Here is a 23293-nt window from a genome sequence, read left to right on the forward strand (position 1 = left end):
TGACAGGCAGGGGATGGCAAATCAACACCAGGCACTGAATTCTGCAAAGCCAATACAACCCAAGCAGAGGGACCGTGGGAAGAACCTCGGCAACTGAGTGCACGCCACTGCTGGCAGCCAGAGACGCATGGCATGGCTTCCAAGGTTTGCACCAAGGGGACACTGGGCCACGGCCCAGGTATTGCTCGGGGGGACGGCAGTAAGGGAGGCGAGGGGCCAGAGAGCAGGACCTCCCGGGGCAGCAGGCCGGGAGCAGGCACTGTCCTGGAGGCCGAGGCCCCTCCCGGACAACCATCTCAGCGAGCTGGCCAGGACAGTCCGGGGATCTGCCCCCTAGTCTGACCCTCAGGCCCAGGCTCGCCTGCCAATTCCACGGGCTGCAGGGGCTGAGGCCGGAGGAGAACCCGCTGCCCTTCCCACACAGCCCAGCAACAGAGAGGGGAGAGGGGAGGAGAGGGGAGTGGGGAGGAGAGGGGAGAGGGGAGAGGGGGGGAGAGAACACGCACCAGCACCATTACATGGGGCCAGAGCCCCACCAGGGCCCGGAACTTGACTCCTTGGGACCTTCCACCCCGCCCCCGTTTCAGCCCAAGGCCCTGCTGGGCCGGGATCCTGGCTCCCACCAAACCCAGGGCCCCTAGAGCCAGAGTTTTCCCTCTTACCTCACACGTCAGATACACACACGGGCTTTACCTGCCAACTAGAAAGGGCAGGGGCGTCCGCCCCCTGCCCCCCCACTCAGGAGACCTGCCCTTTTTTCCCACGGAGGTGGCACAGCGTTTGGCCCGGCCAGACCCCACAAGCCCCACAGCACCTGGTCAAGTCCACTGCCTGGGCCTGTGACCCCGCCCTTTCAGCCCCGAGGGACAGGCCTGCAGCAATCCGCACCCAGCGCATCAGCCACAGCGACCACAGCATCCTCACCGCTCTCCCTACCTCCAGGCCCCTGGCTCTAGCCTCCAACCCCACATGCTCCTCACTGGCCACATGAACCACCTGCTCTCCCTCAGGGACGTCCCTCTCAGTCCTACCTTCCCCATGTCACGGCCCACCCACACCTGGACCACAGCTGCTCATCCGCTGGGACTCAGCTCAGGGGCCACTTGCAGGGCCCAGCTCCCTGGCAGGGCCGAGGCTGCTCCCCTGGTAACGTCTGAGCACAGGACTCCCTCCCTGTTCTGAGTCTCCCTGCCCGCAGCTTCGAGGGCGTGCCAGAGGAGGTCGCAGGGCCCAGGGTGTACCCACCTCTGAGAAGAACACGGACAGGATGACCAGACTGATCCAGTGAATCACACCAGCAAACTGGAAAGCACTGGAAACTGCAACAAACACAATGACAGAGTCCATTTCAGTGGCCAGGCCTGGGATGCGTTGGAGAGGGCTTCCCAGCCAGGGCCGGACTCTGGGACCAGCTGCTTGCGTGAATGGGGGATCTGGGTGAAGTCAAACCAGAGGCCACCACGGGGTGTCTGCAAAGGAGGTGGTGGGAGACGGGTAGATGTGATGCCATCCTTTCCTCCACCCTCCCACCCTGCGACAGGCCCACAGGCCGCATCTCAGAGCTCTGGCCCAGCCCTTCAGCCTCGACAGGTTGGGTCCTATTGGAAACCCCCACCACGGTCCAGCCTGGGGTGCCGTGCACAGGTGTCGGGGACGGAGGCTACCTCACTCTCACTTTTCATTCTGAAAATGGAGTGGCAGAGATGGCGGTGTGGGCCAGGATGTCCCAGAAAACAGGCTGGGACAAGGACGGGCAGAAGGCGCCAGGGCCAAGGGATGCCAGCCTCCCAGGTGGCCAAGCAAGTGGCTGGGTCTGCTACGCATCTGCTACGCACTGGTTGAAGCATCTGGTTGCTTCGGAGGAGCCATAAATCTCTGACTGTGCATTCTGTGGAATTTAAGATGCCCGTTTACGAGCTGCTATTGGATCTCCCACCAAAGTCAATCTCCTGGATATTTAATTTTCAGGAAAATTCCAAGGTCAGCCTGGCTCTCAGTTTGACTTGATGCCTGTCAAGCCCGGAACCCCGCGCGCCCGGCTGCGCCCCACCACAGGGAAAGAAAGACGCCCTCATGAGCAGGCCTCACGAACAGCGGACGTGCAGGTGCATGGGGCGGAAAGTACACAATACAGTTTACGGAAGCCAGGTGGGGTGTGCCACCTGTGCTGGTTGCCTTGTGCCTGAAGCCCCTGTGAGTGGGACCCAGTGAGGCTGGTCAGACAGAAGCCACCCTGTGCTGCTGTTGTATGGCCATTGTGACTCACGACTCATTAGGAGCCCTGAATCAGAGGCTCCAGCCAAGGGCCTGGTGGCATTTGAGAAAACAAGTCCCAGACCCCTGGTGGCTTTGGGGTGGCTGGATCTGTGGTCCTGAGTGTGGCCAATGGCAGGAAAGGAAACATCTGGAGGGGGCCAAGAATCTCATCTCTTTTTTGTTTGCACTTGAATGACCCACCTTCTGAACCGGGGAAATGTGGGAGCAGAGGACTCTCCAGAACCACTCACTCATGCAAAGCAAGACTCTCAACTGCCCTCCCCCAGGGCACGGAGCAGGGGGCTGTCCACTGGGACAGCCGTGTGGCCATGGGGCCCACCAGGATGGAAGAGGCTGCAGCCTCCGGAAATGCAGAGCCAGCACAGACCCAGCGAGGACTTGTGCTGGGGTGGGGGAAGCCTGGCTGCACCGAAACCTGGCCTGGTGGCTCCCAGCCCCAGGGCTAGTCGCCTGGGGAAGGTCTCCAGCTCCTCCAGGTCTCACACCCCATGTCTGTGAAGCTGGATGGCCACAGCCCTGTCTGCCTCACAGGGCAGGTGCTGGGGTCCAGTTACAAGGAAGTGCTTTTTGCACCATCCCACTCATGCCTGACAAAACACAAGGAGCCACAGTGTCACTGCAGTTGCTGCCACGAGTTACGACCAGGTGATATGCCTCCACAATGGGAACTCTCTTTAAGCTCCAGAAAATTCCACCCTGGAAAATTCCAAATGGGAACATAAAAAGAAGTGCACATAGGGGCCCTAACACTTCTGACCTCATCGGTTTCAGATGGCGAAATGCCTGGGAGGACACGGAAGTGGCCACACAGGGTGACGAGGGGCAGACTGATGCGGGGTGGTGGCAGCAGCTGCCCGGTGTCCTCCCTGGTGGTGATCCCGCGGGCCAGGGGCCGGGGTGGCGGGCCGGGGTGTCAGGTGGGGGCAGATCACACCCTGGCTGGGGACCGCGGACGGGTGCACATGGAAAATCGACATCGTACGTATTTGCATGGGTTTCCCTCTGGCTACTCACACTGGAGAAGCTTTATATCTATTAGAAGTTCCAGAGTCAGGAGGATCACCACCAATATTACACAGGCTACCAGGAAACTGTTGAGACTGGCACTGAGCAAAAATACCTGCCACACGGCTGCTCTCTTCCCACAGCACGGCTTCAGCCAGGGAGACCTGCGGGGACAAGAGTGGGGAGGAGGCGCTGAGAGGGAGGACCCTGAGGCCCTGCTCTCAAACCCCCTGCGTCACTCCTCCCTCCCTACACTTCCCGGTGAAACACAACCTATTCAAGACGCCATGGAGTAGAATTGTAAAGAGGGGTCTGTCTGGGCATTTGATGCACTCCCGTTAGACACACAGGATCCGGGGGAAGGGGTGCCTATGAGGGGGCCTGGGAATGGAAGACACCGTCCTCAGCTCTGGGAAAGCACAAAGGCTGGGGTTCGATCCCCAACCTCGGGAAGCTGGCCCCAGAAAGGGTTTCAGTAAGCCAGGGATACAGGGTGAGAGACCGTGTCAGTGAAGGAAAGGCCACGAAAGCCACCGATGGACGGTGCCAAGTGTGTCTGTCCAGGAGTGGCTGCAAGGACTGGGCGTAGCCTGCACCTGCAGCTCCAAGGGACAGCGTGCCCCACTGGACAGAGGCCCAGGGACGCCAAGGTGCCCACAGGTGCATGAAGACCCTTTGAAGCTTAAAATTTTTTTTTGGCTGTCACTGCTCAGCTGACCGGCTCTCCTGATCACTGTGTCACCTACACCCCACCCCTTCTCTCCCCACAGTGACACTCCTGCCCCCCTTCCTGGGCCCTATTTTAATCTTCGACACCTTTCTCACCCAGCCACCCGGCTCTCACTTCCCTCCGGCTTCCTGTTAACTCCTCCCAATGTGGATGTCGCTGCAGGTCTCGAAGGAGATCCAGCTCCCACACCCCACCCTCTAGAACCCAGTGAATTCTCCTAAAACTGATGCCATTTTAGTGCCAACTGGAACTTCCGCCAAGCTTCTTTGCAGTTAAAAATAAAAAGGGCCACGGTGAAGGTCATTTTCTGGGATGGCATCACGCTGAGCAGCCAGTGTGTGGGTTTGCGGGTGCTGAGGACTTCCTGAGCCTCAATTACACTGCAGCACCTCAGAGAGCAGGGCCATGGGCCCCAAAGCTCCAGGACAGAGCTGGTGAAGCAGCAGACTTTCTGGCTGACCTGCTATTTAGAAATCCCCAAAAGCTAATAAAATGTCCTCTGAGCTTCAGAAGGCTCAGGCATGCCTAGGAGACTGTGTTTTAGCAGAAAGACAAAACGTGTTCAGTTTCTAAATATCTCTGAGCGGTTAAATAATGACTCAATGAGCTCCATAGGCCAAAGGGAAATCAGCACTGAGTCTTCAGCTGTGGAAAGTGCTTTCCTTCCGTTGCTCAGCATTCAGCCCACCCGAGCCTAGGAGCCAGGTTCCCTCTGGCACTGCCCCAGAATGGCCACTAGAGGGCAGGCGTGTCCCAATTTCCTGTCCTGCTGCAGCAGGAGGAGCAGCTCCAGGAGGCCTCCGGCTGCCAGAGGCCCAAACGCCAAGGAGCAGATGGCCCTCCCAGCAGGCGGCAGTGTTCTAGCGTGAGGTCCCACCAACCCTTGCTGAGGCCCCAGAGAACCCTGGCTGGGGCAGGAGGCTGGGAGCCTTGTCTGCTTCTGCTTTATATTCTCTTGGGCAGTGAGTGGTCCCAAGCCTGGAGCCAGAGGTGCCTGTGTGGCCGGGGCTGGGTTGGCTCCTCTGGGGTCTGGCCTTGTAGCGAGGCACTGCATCATCTTGCTGCTGTGGCTGCGGGGAGGGAGCACTGGCTGGGTGGGGACTGGGGAGACCCTCAAGTCTTCCCGAAAATTGCAGTCATGCATCCCCGGGGGAGGCAGCAGACCGCAGCCAAGCTGACTGCCCTGTAGGCAGCCAGGTCAGATGGCCCTGTCAGCCCTGCACTGAGATTTTCACCTGTCGAGTCCCCAAAGAAAGGGATGGGATCACAGTGAGTCAGCTTTCTGTCCACAGTGAAGTCCAGAGCCAGGCTCGCCCACCTGCCTGGCACTGACCATGGTGGCACTGCTGGAGCCAAGGATCAGAACCACTCTGCGTTGCAAAGGGATGAAAATGACAGCCCTAAACCCCCCAACATGCACAAAACCACAACACTAAGTAAACGTTCCAAGGAGTATACAGACCCCTGAGCCCCGCTGGTGGGTCATCTGAGGACACCTGGACTCCAGGTTCAAGCCCTGCATCTTGAGACCCGCCTGTCCCCGAGACATCGCACATCTGTGATGCTGACGTGGCCTGGACATCCCAGGCCTGGCAGTGGTTTCAACTGTCAGCAGAATGTCCCACACCCCACTTCACGTTTCTCTACTGCGTCTGTTCCAGAGGGTGACAATACGGTCAGAGAAAGCCCTCTGGCACTGCCCTGGGCTCCAGTGTCCCTGATTTAACAAACCCTACGAGGCACTGATGATGAACCAGGAGCTGTTGCAACTGCTTTACAAACGGTAACTCAGGTCGTTGTCTGAAAAGACAGCTCCTTCCACTTTTTTCTCTGCTGACACAGACGCTTGGGGAAAAGCCAGACTTTTCCATCTGTTTGGGTTCGGGTGGCAACTGGTGTCTCCGAACTGTGGCCCCAGCGACTGAACTGTGAGTGCAATCTCTGAGCCTGTTTCCTAACTCCCCCGTGCGAGTATCGGCAACCTTTGTGGGGTTGTTCTAAATACTAAAAATAACATATGTGAGCCCGACAACACAATGCTTACTGCACAGCTGCCCCGTGTGTGTGCTGGGAGGGTTTAAGTACATGGGCCTCAGAAAAGGCATTAATCATCTACACACGAGAAGTGTCAATGTCCACTCCACACCGGTATTATGTGCCCACTCAGTGCTAGGAGCTGTGCTGAGTGCTGAGCGCCTGAGGGTGGCAGGGCCCTCGCCTCATGGGCCTGCGGCCTTGCAGGTGGGTTCTGACTGTGCGATGGGCTCCTGGTCTCAGCCCATCGTGAAAAACCAAACAAATAAAGTGAGAAACAAAGCAGGAGAGGGAAGTGACTTCTACAAACAGACAAATTTCCCCCATAAGACCCATCAAGCCGGCGCCCACAGGGACAGCCTGCACTGAGTGCCTGCAATGGGTGGGTGGTGGGGCTTCTTTCCCATGCCCCCGGGCAGGGCAGCAACCACAGGAAAAGTCCTGTCCAGCATCCTCCTCCTCCCATACCAATTCCAAGAGGCGCGCCACAGCGGCACACACAGACCCAGAAAGTCAGCACACCACGCGCTCGGCCCAGCGGAAGTCTCGGGTTGGAGCTGCATGGAGACTCTCCCAGCCCTTTGCAGGAACTGAAGGAAGTGAAGTCCCCACACCAGCAGCTTCAGTTCTGCAATCAGAACTGAAGGTCAGCCCCGTGCCCTGGGGTGGGCTGGGGACAAGGGTGGGGGGTGGTAAGGAGGAGGAGGAAGCAAGGCCTTATGCAGCTGGGGTCACGGGAGTCTGACATTCTTGTCCCCCAATCTCAGGTTTCCTGCATCCTCAGAAATGTCAGCTGCCGACAAGCTCAGGCCAGGAGGTAGGCACTGTCACCCTACTTGGCAAGTCCCAACACCCCTCCGGGGGGCACAACAGCCGACACACCGGGGACGGGCTGCCTGACCTGAGGGGTGCAAGGTGTTGCTGGCATGTCTCTGAAGGGCTGCTGTGGTCTGGAGCCTGACTCAGGGGTGGGAATGGGTGATGATGGCTCCAGTGATACGCCCTCCCTCCTCCAGAGTCCTCCATGTGGGGAGCTGGCCCCCAGTCTGAGTCTCCTTTGTGCCACACACGCGTGGGCAGGGCTGCCCGGATGAGGCTGACTGCCCAATGGGGTGGGAGCCAGCCGGTGGGCTAGTTCTCAGGCACAGCACATGTCTGTCCTGCTCTCTCTGTTCTGAGCTGCAGTCTGGCAAATACTGGGTCAGCAATGCACCCCCGCCTTCTGTTTGGCCAAAGTCCAGATCCAAGATGCCCCCACAGTTGGCTGGGGACCCCAAAGCCCCATAAATTCAGCTCATTTTCCTTGGGGGACCTGAGCTGGGGTTTAAATTGCTCTCCCTCCTCCAGGCAGCGCTTAGCACCCCCCCCAGAGTGGCCGGAGGTGCTCTGCTGCCCCCTAGTGGTGGCCCGGAACTGTGCAGCCTGTACTGGCGAGGAGGTAGGAACCCAAGGTTTATTTTGCTGAGAATAATGGACACAACGGTTTCAAGAGTCATGAACCTCCAGACTTCGCACTTGCAAGATCACGGCAGGGACTAACCTGCCTTTCAACCCTGAACCCCGGAAGGCTTTTCCTTCTTCCAAAAGGATGCTAAGTAAGTGCTAAGCAAGGTTGGCATGTTCTGAGGCCAGTAGGATTTCCTTATTTTAGGATGACTTTGTAGAAGGGGGTGAAAGTAGCTCAGGGATGGGCCAGCCGTGACCACAGCCCGAGTTCTGGTCCAGAGCCTGGTCCCTCCCTGTGGCTCTTCTTCCACCCCACATACACCCGGGGCCAGCCCCCAACTTTCCCCAATGGCACTGGCTCCCTTCTCTCCTGATCTGAATCTTAGATGGCCTCACCCACCCAGTCACTTACTCATTCAAGTCACTCCTTCCTTCCTCAACACCCACTCTGCTCCAGGCTCGAAGGAGCTGATATCTGCCCTAAGGGACCCCAGGCCAGGGTGGGGGGACAGACTGGAGAGCAAACCAGACAGCCCAGCATCACAAAAGCCCGGGCAGAGGCAGGCCCCAGCCTGGGTGGCCTGGGAGACAGGGGACTTTCCGCAGGAGTGGGTCCTGGGTGAGAATACAGGGAGTGCCAAGTATATTTTGGATTCCAGCTTAGTGGGCTCCTCCACTCTCCACCTTCTGCCTCCAAGTTTTGTTTGCCGGCCCCGCTACAATGATCTCAGCCTATACTTCAGACACTGCTACACTGGACCTGTTTCCCATCTGACATCTCATACCATCCCCACAGCCCAGCACGTCTCCCTCCTCTGACTGCGCAGTCCCTGCCGTTGGCATCATCCCAAGTGACAACACCCCTTTCTGTCTACGCGGCCTCCCTCCAGACATCTCCCCTCTGGGGTTCTGGCCCCTGACCTCTCAGGTTACGCCTTTTAGGACCCTAAAATATAAATAACTACAAAAGGCCAAATGTCTTTCATTCCTTCCTTTACTTTGCTATTTGTGACAAAGTCTCCTACCTGCTCTCCACGACCCTCTGGAGCACGCTCTCTACATGGCCGCAGAGCTGCCATCTGACCCTCACCCTGCCTCCCTCAGAAGAATGGGGGCAGGCATGTGACAGTGCAGCCTTGCAGTGGCATCACACGGGCAATGACGACCACCGGAGGAGTCACAACGTGTGATGCTGGAAGGGGACAGACCACAGTGCTAGCCAGGAGCAAGAGCCAGAGATGGCGCTGCTTTTCCACACCTGCCGCTGTGTGGCCTCGCACAAGTGCTTCACATTCTGGACTCTGCTGTCCTCTTAGAACATGGAGAACAGGCCCTGGCTGGTGTGGCTCAGCAGACTGAGCGTCGGCCTGCAAACCAAAGGCTCGCAGGGTTGCCTGGATGCCAGTTCAATTCCCAGTCACAGCATGTGCCTGGGTTGTGGGCCAGGTCCCCAGTAGGAGGTGCACAAGAGGCAATCACACACTGATGTTTCTGTCCCTGTGTTTTTCCCTCCCTTCGCCTTTCTATAAATAAATAAATAAAATCTTTAAAAATATATATGGAGAATACATGCTGTCTTGGGTGTTCCCTAGCTTCTGGGAAACTTAAAAACACTGAAGTATATCATTGAGTTCAAGGGAAGTGAATGGTGGGGTGCTGGGTCCCCGAGGTCCCTTCGTTTCCCGCAGAGACGGTTCGGACCCGTACATAACACTTCCCTGAGTGGGAACAGATTGTCTGACAAGACTTTCACCAGAACTGTAAACATTGTTGTTGTGCATTGCTTCAGAAAGGGCCAGGTGGGAAATTTTGGGAGAACCCCAGGAAATGCAGCAAGAGCCAAAAAGCCTTGAGGAGAGCCACCCCTCCACCCCCGCCTCCCCGCAGTATGCTTTTGTTTTGCTTCCCTTTTCCCTGGCGTCTGTCCTGGGCCTGCTCTTCCTTCCTTCAGGAAGCCCCTGGCTGCCAAGAGCCCCACAGAGAGCACAGGCAGCAGTGACAAATCTCTTCACCTGCTGCTTCCTGTCGCCCCACGGGAGCAGCTTCCAGGGCACACCTGGGCACTCAAATCACAACAAGGGCCTCTCTGCCCTATGGGCACCTCATTTGTATTCTCCCTGGTAGGGGGAGACTCTGCAGAGGCCCAGTTCAGAAGCAAACGCAGCAGTAAGGCTGGGCCTCCGTAGGTTTTGTGCCTTCTCCAGTTCCCACTAGGTCGCGGCTCCAGCCTTTGGGCACTGAGCAACTTGGACCGGCAGGGGCGTTATGAAGCTGCACTGCCGCTTTACGCCACCAGAGGGCAGAAATGTGGCACCCGGAGCTGGGAGAGGGACACACCTGCCACAATTTGTGGAGCCAGTGAAAATGCACGGCTCCTTGTTTAGAAACTGTTCAGTTTCCAGGTGGTGGCAGAGCAGCATCAAACCAAGTGACTGCACAGGCCACACGTGCATGAAGCCAGCCCTGGCTCAGCGGCCTCGAGGGCCTCAGCCCAGCCTTTGAGCCAGTGGATACCTGGGTGCTGAGAGTGCCCACTCAGGGTGGCCACCAGCACCCAGCATCCGTCCCTCAGCTATCTCACCCCAGCTTGCCTGTCCTTTCCCCGAAGTGTCCTGCCCAAGCTATGCGCAACACTCGGAGAAAATTATATTTTCAGAGGGCCACTGGGTGAAGTGTTTGCAAAGGACGTGTGGTTTTCCAACTGTTAGGCAATTTCTGTCTGGAAAGTGGGAGCCCTTTTGGAAAACAAGCACAGGGGAACCAAGCTCTGAAAATGTATCTCAAGCCAATATTTCTCATCGGCTTCTGAAATAGCCCAGCAACCCTTCATTTCCGTAGTCAAAGCAGCCAGCATGTCCCGAAACATTTACAGGCACCTGAGGAAGACAGTGGCCCAGAAGTGGCTGAAAGCTCCAGGCCACTGTTTCCATGTCTGTGCCGTAGAGCGAGGGGTGGGGGTGAGGTGACGTCTGACCTACTGGTCTTCAAATTGGCTCTAACGCAACTGTTCACCTTTGGAAAGATGTTTGTAAGCCAGACCAGGCTCACGAGATGTTAACTGGGGAACAAAGCCACCCGGCTGACAGACAAGCTAAGTAGGAGGAGGTGGGGCCACACCTTTGAATCGCCCTATGTGAAAGGGGCAGCGCACCTCCCGGGTCAGTGCTGCTCCACCCCAGACAGGTTCAGCACCGCGCCGGATGCAGGGCACTCTCTGCCAGCAGCTCCCCTGGTGCGCGTTGGCTGACCAAGGACACCAAGGGCAGTGCGGGCCAAGTCCATCCCTTCTGGGCTCTGTGACCTTGGGCAGATCCCCCATCCCGGTGGGTGTCCTGATTCCCAGTGTGCAGAGAGGGGTCGGATGGGCCACCACGAAGCACGTCAGTCCTGAAATGTTATGACTCTCTGACACCCAAGCCAATGCTACAAAAGAGGCTGTGTCCCACAATGGTAGTAAGATCCAAGCCCACAGCCTTTGCTGCAGCAACAATGTCTGAGAAAGGGGCCTGGGTGGCCTGATGGGAACATCTGGCCTCTTCCTGCTCAGCATCTCCGACCTCTGTGTGCCCCACAGGAGGGGACCATGGCAACCTGGGGAGTTATGCAAGAGACAGTTGGTCACCTACCCTTCTCTTTGGTAGTCTTCGTCCAGATTTGACAGCAGCTGCGAGCCCGCCGAGGAGAGGTCAACTGCGGCCAGGGGCAAGTCCCTATAGGCAAAGTTCACCAGCTGCCCAGGAGCAATGCTCTTGGTTTCCTCGTCCACTTGTTGGGAGATGATCTCCACCTCGGGAACTCCTCCTCCTGGAGCAGGCCTGGCGATGGAGGTGGAACAGGCAGTCAGCCCCCACGGCAACCACATCTCATTCCCCAAGGAAAAGAGGGAGAGCGTGTCAGAAGGACAAGTCTCCCACTTGGGTGGGGAGCTCTGAATTCTAACCTTTTTTGTCCCCCAACCACTGTTGAAATCTAACCAATAATACTCAGTGATAGTTACCCAGGAAGTTCAGAGCTAAATCTACCTCCTTCTCTTCTGCTTGAATCATCTAGGTAATTGAGGGAAAAGTGGAATTTTTATTTGAACACCACAGGTTAGCTGCCTAAACTACCCAGATTCAGCAAGTAATTTCCGATGCCCAATTTTCTTTGCAGGCCTGTTTGCACCTCTGCTTTCTGCGGCCCGCGAAGCACAGGATGCACACTCTCGGCACATTTACAAAATGACTTCAGACAGAACAGGTGCAGGGTGTGAGGCTTTGGTGGTTCTCAACAACTGAAATAAAGGTGTGGGTGTTTATGTGCAGGGTGCTGGGTTCAATCTCGTCTTTCCTTCTGGACTGCTCACAGAAACTAGGGACCATGGACTGAACAGAATTTTCTGAGTCAGGGGTATTTCTACATGGTGGGGGAATTCCGGAGACTAATAATACTGGGCTCTGAGAAGCATGGAACAGGCCACATCTGTCCTCCTAACTTTCCTGTCCTCCATCCCCTCCTTCCAGGGGTCACGGTGGCCTAGCACTCCTTCAGGTCAGTGGGCAGCTCGGCAGGAAACAAAGCCTCTTTTGTGGGGAGATAAGGCCCCACAGTTCACAGCCTGACTATTGAGAGAACACCCTGATGTAGGGTAAGAACAGGAGGGTGGACAATGTTTACTAATGGCTCAGCTCTTCACCCTCCCTTTGCTGCAGCTCCTCCCATCAAGAGGAAGAGCACACTTCCCGATTCATGATGCTACGTTCAGTCACGTGACTGGTTTTGGTCCACGGGATCTTAGTAGACATGACACAAGCAGAGGCATGAAAAGGCACCTATGTATTTCTGTGATGATGCTATTGCCCCTGCGACAGAGCCATCAGAAGGTGACCGGCCTGCCCAGGGGAGGGTGAGGGCCACATGGAGTGCACTCCAGTCTCACCCTGATCAGCTGACCGCCAGCAGAGCCCAAGCCCAGGGGTAATCAGCCAGGACGGGCAGAGCTGCCCTGCTGGCCACCCCAGACATGAAGGAACAAGCACTTCCTGCCGCATTCTACTGAGGTTCTGTGGTTGGTTGTCCCACGGCATTGCTGTGGCAATAGTGGGTTCCTGCTCCAGGTGACAGCAGCCAGCCGCTAGCTAGGCAGGCTGGGGTAGAGCAGTGGGACAGGCGTGCTATTCTTACCTTGGCATTTTTTATCTTATGTATTTGATTTTAGGGAGAGGGGAAGGGAAGAAGAAAGAGGGAGAGCAACACCAATGTGAGAAACATCAATTGCTTGCCTCTCACAGGTGCTCAACCAGGGACCAAACATGCCAGGGACCTAGGCATGTGCCCTGACTGGGGGCCAAACTGCAGCCTTTTACTTTGTGGGATGACGCCTAACCCCCTGAGCCATGCCGGCCAGGGCTCGCCTTGGCACTTTCGCCATGCAGTTACAACCACAAAACAACTGACCATGTTTCTGGCACTTGGTAAAATTAAGTGGTTGGCATGCACAGCCTCTCGGGTTTGAGAATGGAAAGCAATTCTCCCTGAAGAGTTCTGCCCCTGGCTTCATAAAGCCTGCTTTCAGAAACCCAGTCACGATTTCTAACTTTCCTCACAATGCCTGTTTTATTAATTCACCTTAAGCACTTCCTAATCTTGTCTTGAGGTTTGGTTTTTGAAAGGCTTCCTCGTTTTCTGTGGCCTCCTGCTAAAGAAAATATAGTGGTTACCTGAATCAGAAGATCCTTGTCCTCTGGGAGGATCTGATGACAGGTGTTTGTTTGTTTGTTTAACAGAAAATAACCAAATTTAATAACACATGTGTTTGTGAAGCCCACTTACAGGACAGAGTCCGAGACCTCACCTGCATGAGAGGGTCAAGCAACAGTTTTGGATTGCAGAATTGCTCTGCCTTTCTGAACTAAAATATGAGATGATGTCAGTGAGGCAACTCAGAGAAAAAGCAGATTCTAACAAGTCATTTTGACGTTGGGCTCAAGGACAAAAGCAGCTGGAGAGGGAGCCACTGCTGACCCACAGTTCTGACTGAGTTCGCGCTCGGCACCCACAGGGAGCAGCTCCCAATGCACTTACCGTGGGCTGCTCATGCTGAGAGACGCGGCCAGAGCCATGGGCTTTCCTGCGTCTCCTGGGGCTCAGCTGTCTTTGAGGCCTGTTGTCAGCATTTCCAAGTATGAGTCCCACCGGGTGTACAAATATGGAACCCTAGAAACAAATGAATGAAAGGAATTTATTCCACTCAGATACCAGACCAAAGTGCCCCTAAGATCATCGAAAATGCAAGTGTTTGATACTGTCTTCCATGAAGCACTTTCCACAGTGATGCTGAACAGACTCCTGTGATCTTCTCCGGGGGTTAACGACAGGCAGAGCTTCTCTGTTAGAGAACTGAAGAACAGGCTCAGACTGATGAAGGGACCATTCTGTGTCACACACAGATGGCAGAAGAGCCAGGCTGGATGGACCTAGGCCATCCGACTTCTAATCCACAGCTCTTCCCACCACACCTGCTAAGAAAACCAGGGTAATTTTATATTTCAGCTTTAGGGATCTCAAATATAAGGTTTGCCTCAGAAATCTCATGTTTCCCCACCAATTTTTTTCTCCTGTTTCCGTGTCCATCCAGTAGTTCGGCCTCTCCACTCTCCCAGGCTCCCCTCTGCTCCTCTCCGGGACGGGTCTCTCAGTGAGGAGGCTGAGGGCCTGACTCCCCCTCACTGGCCTCCTCACTGTGGTACGTTAGGTAACTCCTCTGTCCTCAGTTTCAACACCTATAAAATGGGAATAAAAGTAAAACTAACCAAAGGAGTTGATGCTTGTAAAGCACTTAGAACAGTGCCTGGCATGGAGTGTTGGCTTTTATTGTAATTATGTTGTAAATTCATATTGTACAGTTTGTTCAATCTGAGGACATTCCAAAGCATTCTGATGGCTGAGTACAAGACTTCCTTTTAAAATTTGGTCAACAGAAGATGCTTTTCTATAAAGCAGTGCTCCAGTACCATCTGGAAGGTTCCTGGGAGACTAACAACGTAGAAGAGACAGGCCTGGGTTCCGGGTGATTTTGCACAAGGTATCAGGGAGGTTGCTCCGAGGGGCCATCCATCCTTCTGTAAGTTGCTGCTGCTGCAAACTGCTTTTCCTACAACGTCCACAGGATAGAACCCGCCTCCCTTCCCGAAGATCTGCTTTCAGAGGCAGCTGAACTCGAGAGACAAAGGGTAGACCTGCTCCTCCTGCAGAAGGAACATGTGCTCCAAGGGTCAAAATATCAGGGGACAGGGATAAACCTGCCTGTGGGGATGCTCCTTGAAGTCTTGTGAAAAAACTGTGACCTCAGGTTAAAGGTGACTCGAGGAAATCTTGGGAAAGTCTGACCCTAGAGCAGGTAGAAATACAGGAGATGGAGAGCTTTCTAAAATCGGAAGGGCACCCAGCTTCCACAGCAGTTTGTGGGGAACAAGAGCATGGGACAAAGTGGCAGGGAGACTCTGGGCTGATGGTGTACCCCCACAGCTAGATAAAGAGGGTCCTAACCTTTGTAGTATTAGGGATTGTGTGTTAACTGTAAAGTAAAAGCTCTATGAAGGTCTCCATTCCCTAATACAGACTTAGTCAGTGTCCACCTTTCTCGTTCTTTTTACAAAGCTCCGTGGGAAGATGGGTCACGTGGTAGCCTGATCTCAATAGGCAATGAAGCCAGGATTGAGGTCCCAACAAACAGGCAACCAACCAAGTGAGCAACACCCACCCTGGAACCGCATTTTAACACGTTGTATTCCCAAGTGAGCCCTTTACACGCCGTGCAAGGAATGAGCTCTGCAGAGGCTACAACAGGAAGGGCCTTGCTCTCCTGGACTTGCCAGGCCAGGCCAGCTGGGCACTGGTCTTGTCTCCAGACTCGAATGGATGCCATTGGCCCTCCTGGGTCTGAACTTCCCAGCTTCCACTCTACACGAGTCCATTCCTTACCATAAACCTCTCTATGAAACGCGCACATATATCCCATTGCTTCTGTTTCTCCGTAGAAAACTCTAATACAACAGCAAACATGAACAGCACTCCTAGGACTGGGCTTGCCCTCTCGCTTGTACATCACCGTGGCAACATGCAGGCCCATCACCTCAGCCAGCTGGCCACCCCCAGGTGTGTTCGCGAGGCCTATCGAGATGAGAAGAGCCACCCAGCTGTGCCCAGACTAACTCACACACTCATGAGCTAAATAAAGTTGTTGTTTTGTAAAAATGTACTCTTCCGGAATTTATTAGCACCTTCTATGTTCTAGGAACCGTATTAAATATTGAGATTATCAAGATAAATGAGACACGGTCATGGCACTCAAACTCGTGGGCTAGTAACAGAGACAGATACAGGGACAGACATTAAAATTCAGAGAGGTGAGAATAATGAAGAATTATAGAGGACTGTTTTGAAAGCTGTAAACTTCCTTATGAATATTAACCAACTAATGTCTCCTCGCTGGTAGACACAATCCCCCACCCCCTTCATTCAGCCATCTGTTAAAAAAAAAAAAAAAGGTTGGTGTTTATTTTGTTGTTGTCTGTTTTTAGCCCACCAAGGTTTGGGGTAGTTTGTTACGTGGTACTATTGTGGCAATAATCACAGATACATTATAGACACATGGCCACCACAACACACAAAATAATTCAAAGGTCTATTTGTAAAAAGCTACATTTCTCTCCATCCTCCATTCTGCCCCTCCACCTCTTGCCTGATGTCCCTAAATTAACAGCCAGGTGTGGAAATCCACGCTCGGAGTTGTGCGAACCTGTGCCCATGTTCCTAGGCTAGCTTCTGTAGCTTTCTGCTTAACAAAATAGAACGAACTCTGTGATTTTATCACGCGGCAATGTATAACAGACATCTTTTCTGGTCAATAGACAAAAACTTACATCTGTTCTAATTTCTGAACCCACATGCACACATATAGCTTCATGTGCATTGCTTATCACAGCGTTCACGCTTTCAGTGGCTGTGCTCCCCCTGTGCCCACTCTGACACATCGCCTGCCTCACTGCTGTCGTCCCCGGTACACACGTGCACACGCACATATACCAACGTCAAACCCGGGCACCCGCCCCTTTTCTTGTAGAAATCCCTCTGCTGAGTCGAGCAGTAAAGCTCAAGCTCCATTTTTCATTAACAGCTGCATAATATTCCACAGTTGGGATGCTCTACAACTTAGTTAACAATTCCCCTGTTGATGGGCAATTTTCAGATTTTTTTTTTTTGACATTGTGAAAATGCTACAATAAACATCCTTGTTCACGTCATTCTTATCAATTCTATCACCTCAACAACCCAGGATTTCATCCCTTTTCCAAATCCACTGCCATTGCTTAAATACTGGCCCTGAAATTTCTCAACTGCGTTTTTACAACCTCCCCAAGTCAAGTCTTAAGCCATCACCCAGCATTCTCCAAACTACCTCCAAAGAGGTCTTAGCGTACACATGGTTCACATATAATAAAACACTCCTGTAAGTGTGTGCTTGGGTAGGTGTGAACAGCACCACCACCCCAGTCAAGATATGAGACATTTCCACTGCCCCAGAAAGTTCCCGCGCGACTCTGCAGTCACCCCTGCTGCCCAGAGGCTGTCCCAACCTCTATTCCCGGAGACCAGCTTTGGCTACTTTCTAACTGTATGGACATGGAATCTCCCCATGTGGATTACGTGTGTCTGGATTCTCCGACATAATGTCTGAGAGATTACTCTGGGCGTCTGAGTTCATCAGCACTTTGCTCCTTTACGTGGCTGACTAGCACACGATTGTATGGAAACACCACAGTTTATTTTTTCATTCACCTGTTGATGGAAAATTGAATTGTTTCCAGTTTTGGCTCTTACAAAAAAGTTGTCGTGACCATTTCTGTGTAAGTCTTTTTTGGATGCAAATTTTCAATTCTAGGCAAATATCTAGGAGTAGAATTGCCAATTTATAAAATAGGTATATGTTTCATTTTATCAGATACTGCCAAATAGCTTTTCACAGTGGGTATAACTCCACCAAGCCATATGTGAGAGTTTCAGTTGCCAAAAGAAGTCTTTTTAAAATGCAAATCATATTATTTCCTACTTAAAACCCAATTCTGGCTCTTTCCACACAAATTCCGCAGGAAACAGGCATTATCCGTGTCCCAGCTCTCCAGCCCGTTCTCCGCATGCTCCCTTCACTCCAGTCACACCCACCTCACTCAGCTGTTCTTTCACAACTTTGCGTAAGCCTCCCCTCTACCAGAGTCCCATTTCTTCCTCATTTGCATAGCAAATGCCTACTCATCTTTTTCAGAGGTATTTGCTGATGACTTCACACCTGCATCCACACCCCTATAAGCTAACTGCTGGGTTCTGCGCTCTCTTAACACACAGGGCATAACTCCACTATCATACTCTGCTCCAAGTATCAGTGTACGTGGTTTTCTTCTCCCTACCTGACTGGCTCCTGCAAGACCTTCCCTCCCTCCCTTCCTTCTACCAGTGTCTGCTGAGGCCTTCCACCTGGCAGATCCAATACTGGGACTGTGCACAGAATGACAAGTGAAAACTGTCACAGTCCCTGCATCCACGGAGCTCGGGGCAGAGTGGAAAGACGGTCAAGTAATTATACCCACACATGGAAAATCAGAGACTGCGTCAGTCTGAACAAAGGGACAGATGAATCTACTGGGATGTAAAAGAGGACTGTGTCCCAAATTGGGGAGCAGTGGGGGCATGAAGGGTTCCCTGAAGAAGCAATGCTTGACCTGGGATCCGAGGGAGACAGAGGAAGTAACAAGATGAAGTGTGTTCCCTCCGTGTGGTGGGAGAGATCTTGGGACTGTTGACATCAGTGAAATGAGGCTGGTGAGCTGAGATCAGAGGGTCTCATGTGAGGGACAAGCTCTGGGCAAAGCCGGGCCAGAACTTGTTAGGGGTTGGTCACTACCTTGCTTGAGATCAAGAAGCAGCACTGGTAGTATCAGCTCTGCCCATCATCTGGCATGGTACCAAACACGGGGTCATGCGTGACAGACTTCTGTTGAATGGATGAAATGTTAGAAGTGTTTGAGGAGTGTGAAGCCAAAGGAAAGAGCCTACACTGTCTCATGAGGCAGTGGGCTGCAGGGCTGAGAGAAGGGTGTTTCTAAGCAAAGGTACACCTCAAGTCTGTGGATGGAAAACAGCCAACGGAGATAAACAGACAAGTGCTGACACAGGTGGGAAGGGAAGGAATTAACAATAAAAAGATTAACAACTTTGAAAAGGAAGAATAAAGTCTTCCTTTAAGGTAAAAGAAAAGAGCAAAAAATGGGGAATGCTCATAGGGGTGTCCGAGGTTTTGGTGTCTCTGGGCCACACTAGAAGAAGAGGAGTAATCTTGGGCTACACAGTAAATACACAAACACTAACAAAAACTGATGAGCATAAAGAGGTTTTAACTAAATGTACTAATTTGTGTTGGGCCACATTCATAGCCACCCTGGGCCACATAGGGCCCGCGGGACGTGGCTGGGACTCCCCTGCTGCAGAGAAAAACACACACTGCATGCTGGGAGAGGCATTAGCTATTGTAGTCAGGTGGATCAGGGCCCAGTTTCCTGAATCGACACAGTGCCGTGAGACAGCCACTTATTATCCACGTGCCGTGGATTCTGCCTACAATCTCAGTGCAACTGGTGTGGTGCCAAAAGTTTTCACAAAGTTTTTTCAACGTATAACACTTTAGGCCCAATTCACAGCTACTTTACAATGTACAGAACTTGGGTAGGGAAGTTAAGAGCACTGTCAGTGAGTGGCTGACCTAGAACTGGAACCCACGTCCACCTGACTCTGCTGCTAGGAGCCAAGGCAACTTGGGTCCCCTTGTCACTGTTTCAGATGTTTTGCTCCAGGACAGCAGGGCTGTCCGTGAACCTGGCACAGTGCCAGGTGACCCAGGCAGTATGGGGTAGGTGTAATTTGTGCAATGGGTCCCCTGGAGTCTCATATGAGTGAATGAGGAGTAAGAAGACGGACTGGGAACCTGAGAATGTGATACTCTGGCACAGAACACTTACCCTTTGACTGAGATGGGGAGGATCAGAAAGAAACCAACACAGGAGTGCGTCACAGGTTAACCTAACTCAAGATGAGGTCGGTGGCTTATCCACAGTTAGCAGCGTGGCAGGAGAGTGCTATGTCCCAACTGTGGGGGACTGCCTTCCTATGACCAAGATGGCAATGATGTGGGCAGTAACTAGAGTGATTATGGGGGAGCAGCCCCTAAGAGAAGCCTATCGCAAAAGGAGAAAAGGAGCCCTTGGAATATCACCAGTGTCCATGGGAAGCTACAAAGCTGGGAGGGCCCTGGGCCAGGAGACAGGTGGCCACACCAGCAGAGAGCAGCAGGGGCTGCGGGAACCAGCCCCATCTGCACAGAGCAGTCCTGGGGGGTGAGCTCGATTGGCGGCGGCAAGAGCCCTAGTGGGTGGGTAGTTGTTCCCAGTCTGGAATGGTGCCTGTGGGGATCTTACCAGAAGACATCACTGTGTATCACCCCAGCCACCAGCCAACATCTCCCTCAATTATAACCAGGCTTCTGCATGCTTCTTACAGCTCTTGCACTTACAACCCAGGGCCTGTGTAGTCTGTGCTGTGATGGACTCACTTAATCAGCACAGTCCCAGGCTCTTAAGCCTGAGCATCTTTCCAACTGAAGGAGACACAGTGGGTTGAATAGTGTCTACCCAAATTCACTCAGAACCCGACTCTATGTAGAAATTGGTCTTTGTAAGTAGTTACAATGAGTTACAGTCCTGGACTGGGGTGGGCCCTGAATCCAACGGCAGTGTCCTTATAAGAGGCAGAGAGGAAAAGGCCCCGTGAAGAAAGAGACAGAGGCCGGAGTGATGCTGCCTCAAGGCAAGACACGCCCGGGTCCAGCAGAGAGGCAGGGAGGGTTCTCCTCCAGAGCCTGTACGGGAGTGTGGCCCTGCGGCCACCTTGATCTGACACCTCTGGCCTCCAGAACTGCGAGAGGACAAATTTCTGTTTTTTTAAACTACCCAGTTTGCGGTACTTGGCTGCAGAAGCCCCAGGGTCCCTGAACCGGCACCTTAGGAGATCTCCAGCCCCTGAGTGCACCCCATATGTAAGTGCCAAGAAAGAAATATCTGCGGAATAAATAGGTTTCCCGGATTTTAAACTGAGGGGGAAGCATAGTGCCCCCTGAGGCAGCATGGAGTGCCAGGATGTGGCCTCTAGTTTCATCGCTCTCAAGGTTGAGTCAACCTCAGCATGATTACCTAAATCATGTTAATCAAGCTCACAAGAAGTACAAATTAGGCCACAAATGTATATTCATGAGTATGTGTGTGACAGAGAGAGAGAGCAGCTCTTCCAGTAATCAAAATGTTCACATTCACTACCAGGGCCCAGACTCGGCACACCGGGGGGGTTGGAGGGAGGGGATGATCTGTGACATAAGTTAAATGGAGTCAAAGCAAGGAGTCAGGGCCCCATCCAGCAAGCAAAGAGGAAGGGCCACCACCCCGGCCACGGAGCAGCCCAGCGACCTTCTCTGCCCCACAGCTCTCTGTCTCCAGCACCACAAGTCCAGACTGGCAGATCTGAGCGAAATAGAATGCTTTTTTTAAGGCATTTAAACTATCCCACTATGTGTCGGGATAATTTGTTATGCAGCAATAGTAAGCATGACATCACAATTGAGAAATGTTAGCCTGACTGGGGTATTAAAAGCAGGAAGCAAAAACAAAACAAACTCACACCTAGTATGGTAACAGTATTCAGTTACGTATAAAATCTGGAGGAAAAAAATGTGTCCCTAGCTATGGGCCCCAAACTTCCCACTGAGCATCATCTGTGTCCATTAACTCGTATCCGCAGGAACTGGGCAAGGGGCCTTTAATCTGCACGAAGGAGCACTGAGGTCTTGGGATGCAGGAGCAGTTGAAACTGCGGATGCTGCCTGTCTGCCACAGGCCAGTCACGCCCCAGATGAACAAGCTGTTGCAAAAACGCTGCATATCTCTATCCACAATGTGCCACTTGATAACGCTGCATCTTTTGACACAGACAGAGCTACAGCGCTGCCTACAGTGTATAATTAAGGGTTTCGGATGTACTAAGGTTTTCTCCTGACAAATGCCATTCATCTATGCTTGACTTTTCCAACCGATATCACTGAGTACAATTTGTAAAGCAAGCTCCCCGTGTGAATTATTTTGTCCTGCTCGCCTAAGGCACTGCACAGCTCAGAGTACAGAAGTTATGCTGGGACCTCTAAACCACAAAGTCCAGTCCCGTATTTAGCAGGAAAGGATGCCAGGACCCAGAAGAGGGAAACGACTTGTCAGGAGTCACACTCCTAGTTTGCTACCTAGCTTATGCTACCATAACAGACTGGGTGACTTCAACAACAGAAATTTATCTCTCACAGTTTTGGAGACCAGAAGTCCAAGATCTGGGTGCCAGCATGGTTGGGTTTTGGGGACACCTCTCTTTCTGGCTTGCAGGTGGCTACCTTCTCACTATGTGCTCACATGGTGGAGAGAGAGAAAAATAAATCTTTCTCTCTTCCTCTTCTAAGACCACAGTCCTATCGGATTAAGACCCCATTCTTAAGACCTTGTTTAACCTTAATTTCTCGATATAGACCCTATCACCTCATGCAGCCACATAAGGAGGCAGGGCTTCAACGATATGTATTTGGTAGAGGGCAGGGGCCATAAATCAGTCCATAGCACTGGACATGATCTTTGGTGCTCCTTCCACCTGTTAGCAAGATCGGGAGCATTGACGATGCCAGCAATCATCTGTGGAATAAGTAAGTCTACCTTGCCTCCATGACCACAGAACCTATAGAAGGCTTATTTCTAAACTATTGGGTAGTGAGCACCTTGGGGGTCCTCTGTATACACTGGGGGTCCTCTGTATACACTTTCCACTTTTGAAGGCAATTAACAAGCCAAAGGAGACTTATGGCCAAAGCAGGTCTTTCCCAAGGCTGGAGCCTTGGTGTTTCTCAGAAAGTACAGCATGTTATTTTCAGTCAACTGAAACACCACTGCATTTAGGAACAACAAAGACTGTCAGCTGGAGGTGGGTTTTAAATCACAAGTCTCCAGATCAATTTTCTAACACCAACGATGATTCCTGAGCCACTGTGGCCCTTTGCTGAAGGGCGGAGCACCTGTCACTCCTACTTCACCCTGAAGCACCTGGCAGTGCGTCTGAGAGCAGCACTGTCACCACAAGCAATCTCTGGTGGGGACAGCTGGTCAAATATAATTTCCTCCAATGGTAACCAACAAAGATTTCTCCAGAAATATTATTTTTTGGTAATAATTATTACTTGATAATATTTGATTATCAAGATTTGATAATAAAACTTGATTGTGGTTATTATTTGATAATAACGTACTTATTATCAAAGGCTCTATAAAAGCATTTGGGGCCCTTAAAAACAATTTCAGCAGAAATACTCCAAGGATGATCACTACAGCCCCAGAATGTGTGGTTACATTCAGACTTGAGACCTTCAGGAGTAAGATGGTCTGAATTTCTGTAACTGTTTTATCTATTTACAGCTCCTTATTTCTTATGCAATCTATAACTGATTATAGACACTAATGTTTTTTAAAAATATTAAGCAGCCCCTCCTTAGGTCTTCACTCAACGTCAATGTCCTCTTTACCGGGTAGCAAAGGGAAAGAAGGCAGGACTAGAACCTGGTGGCTCAGGACCAGGCCTGTGACAAGGTCTGAAGAGTTAAAAAATTTCCCACTTACATCCTCAGAGCTCATTTTA

The 23293-nt window shown here is 52.5% G+C and overlaps 1 protein-coding gene across 3 annotated transcripts in view; it reads right to left on the reverse strand.

The window, feature by feature from the left end:
* TMEM266 (transmembrane protein 266) overlaps positions 1-23293 on the reverse strand; it is a 49876-nt gene that overhangs the window by 20899 nt on the left and 5684 nt on the right. For all 3 annotated transcript variants that reach the window (XM_053912909.1, XM_053912910.1, XM_045196572.2), the window contains exons 2-5: positions 13556-13687; positions 11119-11307; positions 3292-3446; positions 1246-1319 (exon numbers count right to left, since the gene is read on the reverse strand). In XM_053912909.1, coding sequence (XP_053768884.1) covers positions 1246-1319; positions 3292-3446; positions 11119-11307; positions 13556-13593 — 456 coding nt within the window. In that variant the 5' untranslated portion in view covers positions 13594-13687. The remainder of the gene's footprint in view (positions 1-1245; positions 1320-3291; positions 3447-11118; positions 11308-13555; positions 13688-23293) is intronic.

The sequence above is a fragment of the Desmodus rotundus genome, chromosome 10, assembly GCF_022682495.2.
Source record: "Desmodus rotundus isolate HL8 chromosome 10, HLdesRot8A.1, whole genome shotgun sequence".
NCBI lineage: Eukaryota > Metazoa > Chordata > Mammalia > Chiroptera > Phyllostomidae > Desmodus > Desmodus rotundus.